At 38.5% G+C, this 8,682-nt stretch overlaps 1 protein-coding gene across 1 annotated transcript in view; it reads left to right on the forward strand.

The window, feature by feature from the left end:
• Positions 1 to 4,276, forward strand: part of cacna2d3 (calcium channel, voltage dependent, alpha2/delta subunit 3) — a 47,474-nt gene extending 43,198 nt beyond the window's left edge. Inside the window, exons 35-41 of the mRNA XM_050039043.1 lie at positions 69 to 144; positions 423 to 463; positions 1,335 to 1,390; positions 1,518 to 1,635; positions 1,790 to 1,902; positions 2,106 to 2,188; positions 3,303 to 4,276. Of these exons, the coding sequence (XP_049895000.1) occupies positions 69 to 144; positions 423 to 463; positions 1,335 to 1,390; positions 1,518 to 1,635; positions 1,790 to 1,902; positions 2,106 to 2,188; positions 3,303 to 3,395 (580 nt within the window). The 3' untranslated portion in view covers positions 3,396 to 4,276. The remainder of the gene's footprint in view (positions 1 to 68; positions 145 to 422; positions 464 to 1,334; positions 1,391 to 1,517; positions 1,636 to 1,789; positions 1,903 to 2,105; positions 2,189 to 3,302) is intronic.
• The last annotated feature ends 4,406 nt before the right edge of the window (positions 4,277 to 8,682 follow it).

Here is an 8,682-nt window from a genome sequence, read left to right on the forward strand (position 1 = left end):
AAGCACGTTGTTATAAATGTCACATTTTGATGGTTATTACAACCTCTGCTGCGCTGCTTGTGTTGCAGGATCACGCTGTACGATTACCAGGCCCTTTGCAGAGAGTACAGCGGGAGCAGCGACGATGCACGCACTCTGTCAGATGTAAGACAGAACATCAGCTGCTAGATTTAAAGATAGAGATCTTAGAGGCTCTAATTTTATCCACTGTGGTTCACTACAGTACATCTACATTTATATGACCTGAGGTAAATCTTCAGCACAGACCTCGAAACCTGTCTCAGAGTTTGTGGTCAACACAGTTTGCACTCAGGTGGAACATCAGTGCAGATCGAAGTCTTAAAATAAAGTCTGACATTTAAACAACCTGAAACATTTTTCGTTTCAGATTCTAACATGATGTTCTTTTATCTCTCTTTCAGCCCTTCACTGTTGTTAAATGGCTCCTGACTGAACTTGTCATGTAAGAAAAACACAAACACTTAAAAACTGTACATAACAAGTTACATGATATACTGTACATACGTGGTAATTCTTTAGGGTGTATAGATTAATAGTAGTTTGTGTATGTTTTTGCAAACCACAAATACATTTAGACATTTCAAATTACATAGTATATGAGCCGACTTTTGTCGTCCGGGGGTGGAGGAGATGGTGGATGGTGTGACACCTGGAGGAGACACCCACCAGGCTGCAGACCACTGTCTGAGACAACAAAATGAGGTGTTTTTTAGTGTGTCCTTGCTGTGTTTCCAGGAGCTTTTTTCATCACCAAAGGGGGGTCTTTTCTAGTGATCCATCACTGTTTTTCCACCGGGGATAGTGCCATGAAAGGCGGTTGTTTTTTACCGATACACCACTGCATTTCCAGCCAGGATAGTGCCACTAAAATCTGTTTTTTAAAGCCCAAATGATCTTTTCCTAACCATGACTAAGTGTTACTTTGTGCGTAAGCCTAACCACATATTAAACGAATTATTCTTGAAATGTAAAGTTTCGACGTATCTCCTGCATATTGTAAAATGGTTCACAGACAAGTACAGTGCCAACATTTTATTTGTGGTGATGGGGCTGGTTATAAGGACATTTACATAGTAGTATTACATCCTATTACATCAGCTGTGCACTAATAATACTTCATGACTGTGCATTTCAACCAGTAACATGATTACATTAGTTAATAGTTACTTGATACCTAGTGGTGTGCTTAAACCGTATTAGAGAATTAATTTACACACTTTTAGAAAGACATTAGTCAACTATTAATTAATGTTTATCCTTGTGTTAACTGACATTCATTTGTTTAAATGTGATTTTTGTGTTTTTCTCTCCAGTTTCCTGCTTGAATTTAACCTGTACAGCTGGTGGAACGTGGATTTATCAGTGAAAGGTAACTGTAGCTGATGATAATTACAGGCGTGAATGTGTGAGAGGGTACAGGAAGGAGAACTGGAAACCTTCTCTATGGTTTTGTTTACTTCTGCAGTTCAGTTAAACTAACTTTGTCACACATTCAGCTCAGAGACCTCGGGGTAAAACTACGATGGTGCCGTGTGACACAGAGTACCCTGCCTTCGTCTCTGAGCGCACCATCAAAGAAACAACAGGCAACATCGAGTGTGACGGCTGTGTCAGGTACCGTTTCAGGCCGACTTATAAACACAGTGAATCATCTGATAATCACCGCCTTTGGCACAGTATCTATCAATGTTTAACAGCAGGTGTTCAGTCTGATACTGTTCATATTATAACAGTTTAATTTTAGTCTCTGTCTCTGTTTGGGCTTCAGATCTTTTGTCATACAGCAGATTCCCAGCAGCAACCTCTTCATGGTTGTTGTGGACAATAAGTGTGACTGCAGCAGTTCTTCTCCAGTAACCATGGATCCCATCGAGATCATGTATATCCTTTATAGATAACAAAAAAAACATGTAGAAGCAGGAAGTAGATCATAAAAATATTTACGAGTTTACGGGGATAATTTTTGACTTGCACCACTTAACTGTTACGTAAGCCTAGGCTAAATGAGTTGCTTGTATGTTGGTGTAGCTCTGATCTTATGAACATGTTGTGTTAATTTGTTTACGCCCTTGACGCCTTTGAACACAACGAGTCATTAAAATGTGACAGACTGAAGTTTCAGAAGGACAGAAAGAAGCCCGAGTCATGTCATCCTTTCCACCCTGAGGTATGAGGATGTCTTTTGTCTGCATACAAGTGTGTGTGTCTACATGTACTGTAATACAGTGAGGGTGAAACAGTTTGGTTTACAAGACAGAGTATTAATCGACTAGCGGGAGTTTCCACTGGCTGTCTGTCAACCTCACAGTGACGGCAAAGCTCCAGGAAGTCACTGCTCCTGGCCAAGATATAGAAAATGTTTAGAGGTGCACACAGGCAGATATTTTTACCTTGAACAGAGCCAGGCTAGCTGTTTACCTCTACTTTAACTCTACTGCCCGCGAACAATACAGTAACAGATGTTGCAGTAAGTTGATATTGAAACTGACAGATTCTGTTATAATTTTACCTTCCAGCTTCTTTATTCATCCTAATAAGTTTGCCAACCTTGTGGTTTATTTAACAGTATTTGAGGTGTGTTTCCTGTCAGTTCCACTTTGAAATAAACTGGTTTAGATAACCTGTTGGCTTGTTTACAACCTTCACAAAAAAAACACAAAACAATTTGACATGCAAACTGGAGGAGCCGGGGATCGAACCGCGAATCTCCTGATTAGTGAATGATCGCTTTTCCTCCTGAGCCACAGGAGGCTTGTTCATTTGTAAAGCTTTGATGCAGATGCTTCCATCCTACATTTCATCCCTATTAACTCTGACCTCACATAATCTTGGTGCTGGTTCACAGAGCAGGTTGTTGCTTCACACTCCCTTAATCAGAACTGAACTAGGAAGAACATCATTCTCTTACAGTGCACCTTATACATGGAATAATCTGCAAAAGTCTTAAACTTGGACACTCTGCCACCTTTATGGCTGTTTAAATGCCTTAATTCTGATTTTGTTTTGATTGAGTGTAAATGCTTTTAACTATACATCTACACCTTAGCATGTTTACCACTCGCTCGATCACTATTGATTGTTTTTAATGTCTTTACTCATGCTCAGCATCATTGAAAATGAGGGCCTCCCTAAATTGATTTGAAGACCCAACTTATTCACTTCACATCTATTAGCATCCACTAGTCTTTCCCAGATGAAACCATACATTATCTCCACCCTGTTAACATTCAGTATACCCTGAACAGCTCCATATGTTTCACAAATGACTGTGTCCTCTGCAGGAAAATGCCATGGAGTGCGGTTCAGCGACACGCCTCTGTGGTCCTCTAACAGCAGCTCTGCTCCCTCTCATAGCAGCGACCATCAGCAGGTGACCGTCAGCAGCAGCACTGGACATCAGTAAGGACTAAATCAACAAGAAGATGCTTATAAACACATAGAGAACATGGCCAATCAGAAATGAATTTGCTCATACCTCTGCAACAGGCAGCGCTCCACTAAGAAAAAAAACCCCTTTATCTGTAGCACTGAGACGCACATCCATTAATGCAGAAAACATAAGCGATGTGGTGCAGCGAGAGAGAATGAGAATAATGGGAGTGCTTGGTGACTTTGCTCAGAGCATTGCAGATCACACCACTGACAGTTTGCCATATTGTCCTGAATGTGTGCTGAAATTAAATAAGAGAAAGAAATACAGCGTGTCACAGTAAAATACAAATGCCTAGGAGTGCAGGTATTTCTCGTCAAAGTTTAAAACAAGTCCTTTGTGCCAAGGATGATAGTGAGACATCACACGTGTTTGTTTCTTTGTTGTGAAGATAAAAAAGAAAGCTAATGTAAAAGTCTGCAGAATGTAAAATGCACTTTTGTCATACGTGAAACGAATGCAGAGCGGTCTGTATTTTTGGCAGTAAACTGCTAAAAACAGTGGACAGTGCCGTCATGGTTTACTTTCTTCAAACATTTTATTTCGTAACTAAATTCCTTTTTGTGTCTGTAATAATATGGATCATGTAAAATAGCCGAGAGACAACGGAAAATAATAACTTGCTTTATTCTGCCAGTTTCTCCTTGTTTTAAAGCAGAAGACATTTCAGACGAGCTAAAGATGCATGACGAAGAAGATCACAGAGTGTTATATTCATGTGTTCAGCCATAATTTGTCAAGGTGACCTCATACTCTTAACGTCATGTTTAAGAAAGCTGATGAATAAATACAAAGACATATTTTTCCTTCCTTTATTCACCTCGTGTGTTATTTTCTCTCGTGTGTCTTGTCTCTGTGTGTGTGGGAAAATGTGTGGTGGGCTAAAGCATAAAGTGTATTTACAGTTGCAGTAAGCTGTAAATGCATATCAATTGTTTTATAATGTATAGTCACAGAAGTCTCAGACAAAATATATTCGGTTACAAAAAGTGTGATAAACATAATCAAGACAACACATTATAAACAAAACAAAAATTACAAACAGGAGTAAAGTGAAATCCTCAGGTTATATATCAGTAAAACTAAAATTTTACAATATTTCTTTACTGTTTCTAAAAAAAAAAAGCAACAACTAGTCAACAATCAACTTATTTTAAGTAACCCTTGTCTAGTCTATCTTCTCTATCTCTGTACAGTATAAAACCATTTCAGTGTTTCAGCACTTTGCTGTACATTACACCCCTCAGGTCTGATGAAGGTGGCTCATCAGCGACGGTGGCGTACACATGGTATGTGTCAGTCTGCGAAAATAAAGAAACCAACTGCAGCATTTATTAAAAAAATATATGGAAAATGAATCCAATATTGTCCCTCATGTCAGACTTACATTCTCATTTTGAGCCTCTGGCTGTTTCTCTTCGTCAGAACCTGAAAGACACAAAGTAAGATGGCTGCGAAATAAAAGTCTTCAGTCCAGCTGACTGGAATTGAGATTTTAATAGTCACAATATACTCTGACAGCATTATACTGTCAATTTCACAGAATAAACCAGCTGTAAAGAGAAAAATGCTATAGCATCTCCTCTCCCACAATATTTCACATGTAGAAAAGAGTGTCAGACTGGAGCAAATGAGGTTAGCTTTGTCTCAGTGCAGTGGTGGTCTCCCACACGTGTGGTTTATTTTTTAATATGAGGCGCAGGTCTTGCGTGATTGTTCTGTGTAAGATCATGAGTCAGACAATAGTTATTTTAGTAGCTGTTGTCAAGCAGCATAAAATATTTACTGGAAATTGCAAATGGTTTTTGAGACTCAAGTCAGAATGTGTGTGTGTAGGACAACTGTGTGGCCAGTCTTAACCCAGATGGAGAGTAGTGTTAGTTCAGACAGAGCACTGAAGCTGTACTTGCTTTAGCTGACGGCTATCATCTGTTTCATTCATGCTTCATCACCAGAGGCTTCTTCATTAGCTGTGAGGCTTTCAGCACGGACCTTATAACCTGACACTTCTCACTGATATTCTGCTGTTGATTCATGCCAGTGGTGATTGCTGCTGCTCCTTTTAAACAACGTCTGGCAAGTTCCTTGACTGGTGTCTCTGACTGATAGAGTAGCTTTTTGGTGTTTAATCGCCTCTCAAACTGAGCAAATCTTAAGATGCAATAATTTTGAAAATGCAATGCTTTTGCTCAAATACATTTATAATCAGAGTAAAAACATGCAGGGAGTGCTTTAGATCACTTTAGTGTCTGATTTTCTCAGACAAACACATAAACACACTTCTCACCTGTTCTTTTAATCCAGAGAATTGCAGAAACCAGGATGATGACACCCGCAGTTACTCCAAAACCAGCCACAGCTACTACAATATTCCATATCCACACTGCTTTGAACCAACAAAAGCATCAGTCTCACTTCTCACAACATTAAAAAAGCAGGAAGACATTGTGCATAACTACAGTGTGTCAATCACCAGTACCACTGCACACAAAATATATAAGTGGAAAGCAAGTTATTGCTTTGTTATTGATATAACTGAATTCAAATTTAGAAACTTGAGAATTGAAATGATCCTATTTGTATTACTTAACTTTCAACTACAGCGACATGCAGTGTGTCTACTAAAAACTTTAAAATGTAAAATCTTTGCTTTTTCTCAACATTTTGCACAAACAACTTTACACCTAATATTCAACCCCCAATGTCTAAAGGAAGTTGGTTGTAAAATTTTGTTCAGCTCAAGCTTATTTTTGCAAAATGTGTAAAATTTCCAAAAGAAAAGCCTACATACTACTACACAGTGTGTTAGGAATGTTTGTGTTTTATGTAAATATCAGAAAATGAAGTCATACCCGATAAAGTGCACAGCCACAAACATTTAAAAACATCCACAGTGATGTATGTTGGCATTTTCATGCAGTAATGCAGTAAGTCATGCAGTAAATCTACCTGTTGTTTGATTGCCAGATGCTGGATTCAAAGGAGTCATACTAGTGGCTGTTTCTTGAAGGCACAAAATCATATTAACATTAAAACTATATTTTGTCTTCCTTTGCACTTTAGACACAAATATTAAGCAGCAAATCTCTGCTCAATCACTTGATTTTACTTGCACATTATGGGCTAACATCTGCACAAACTTACACATAAGCACCTGCATATCCATTACACACTAAGTGAACCATTCCTGACATGCTTTGTAAAGTGATTCAGTGTGTGTATATATTGTGGCTATACATCAACTTTTTCAAAAGATTCAGTGAGACTAATTGAAAAACTGATAAGTTACGTCACCTGATGCTGGTTTCACTGATGTAGGGGAAGTGGAAGTATCAGTGTTAGTGGGCATACCAACAGTCGAAACTGGTGAATCAACCAACATTTCAAAATACTGAATACACTGAAACATGTATAATCTGTGAATAACTAATGTCACAGTCACACTTGTGTTATTTTGTTACCTGATGTTTGTTTTACAGAGGTTACAGGAGTGGAAGCATGAGTCCTGCTGTCAGTCAGACCTGGTAAACGAAAAGACAAACACCTCTTCAGATTTTCAATCTAAGAGATACTGAAATGTGATATAATAACGTTCTGGACTGCTACCTTTATAAATAAATTGTCCTACCTGTGCTCATACTTAATGTTGGCATTATCGGGGGCATGCTTGACTCTTTTTCCACAACATCTACAATAAGAGGAGATGGGTTTGGACTGATTTCCAGTGTGTACAAATAAACAAATATTTTACTTTGTGGAGCAGCCTTGTTATTTGTATACAGTGACAAATACTTGCAGAATTTACCACACACGTTTAATTAACAACATGCTAAAATAATGTGTGTGTCATCTGATGTCAGTTTGTAATCAATATTTTAAAGGAAATATAATCATCTATCGTTGCTTAGAATGACAATATCACAATATTACAACAATATTCTGATATCAAACTAACATAAAGCATATCTGTATCACCTCCGCCCACATTTTAATGAAAATAGAGGTTGTTAAATCAATGCTTCTCTCTTTGTTTTGTTGCACAGCACTTTTCTTGAATGGAAATACATTAATATCAGTAGATGGGAGGAACAGTTACTCACTGTGTATGGTGATGGAGGCTGTGTCACTGTGTGGAAATGGAGAATCTCTCTCTCCAACCTTTACAGTGTAGAAACATTTCAATTTAACCTCAGCAGGTGAACTCAGACGTGCCATATTCAGCAGCTCAGTTCCTGTCAGTGTCGTCTCACAAGAGAGGACTTTGGGAAAAGCTCGCCCCACAGTGTAGAAATGACACTGAGACACAGAAACAGATGATGGAGTCTGACAGTTCAGCGTGACTGTTTCTGTCTCTGTGATCACCTCTGGATTCACTGTCAGTCTGAGTGGAAGAGATGCTGAAAATAAAAGAATATGTTGACAAAAGTAACTGAAAATTGAATTTTTCAAAAAGTGAAAATAAAAACATTTCTGACAATACATTTATGATGATAGAGGATGCCTTTTTAAAACCTTCTTAAACCCATCCTCCATGTTGAGAGCCATTTTGTTGTTTGCACCATGTTGTTAAAAGTCCATAACAGCAGTGTTCACTCACTTTGTATAGTGACTGAGGACGCGTCACTGTCAGGAGATTGAGACTTTACATAGTAGGCACATTTCACTTTAACCTCAGCAGGTGAACTCTGATGTGCCATCTTCAGCAGCTCTGTTCCTGTCAGTTTCGCCAGACATGAGAAGACTCTGACAATTCCTCCACTTAAAGTGAGGAAATAACACTGAGACACAGAAACAGATGGCGGAGTCTGACAGTCCAGTGTGACTATTTCTGTCTCTGTGATCACCGGTGGATACACTGTCAGTTTAGGTGGAAGAAGAGCTGAAAGTTTAGAGGTAAACATAAGTTACATGAAATACTATGATAATGATAATATAATGAAAAATTATGATTGAATGTAGAGGTAGTAGAGAGAAATAGACTATACAGCTAAACCGTGTGTAAATACAGTCACATGAATAATAGGTAGCTTTGTCACCTTCTACCTATGCCAATCCTCAATGCCTATGCGCAGTTTCACATAGATTGACCACGTCAGTGAGTAGAAAAACATGGAACAGACAGAATGACACACTGACAGTTTCCGTGATTATGTAAAGCATACCATACCATGACTTAGTCATACCAAAAATTAGAAAAAAACAACAACATTCAGCCACAGGGGGAGCCACAG

Source organism: Epinephelus moara, chromosome 24 (genome assembly GCF_006386435.1).
Source record: "Epinephelus moara isolate mb chromosome 24, YSFRI_EMoa_1.0, whole genome shotgun sequence".
Classification (NCBI taxonomy): domain Eukaryota; kingdom Metazoa; phylum Chordata; class Actinopteri; order Perciformes; family Serranidae; genus Epinephelus; species Epinephelus moara.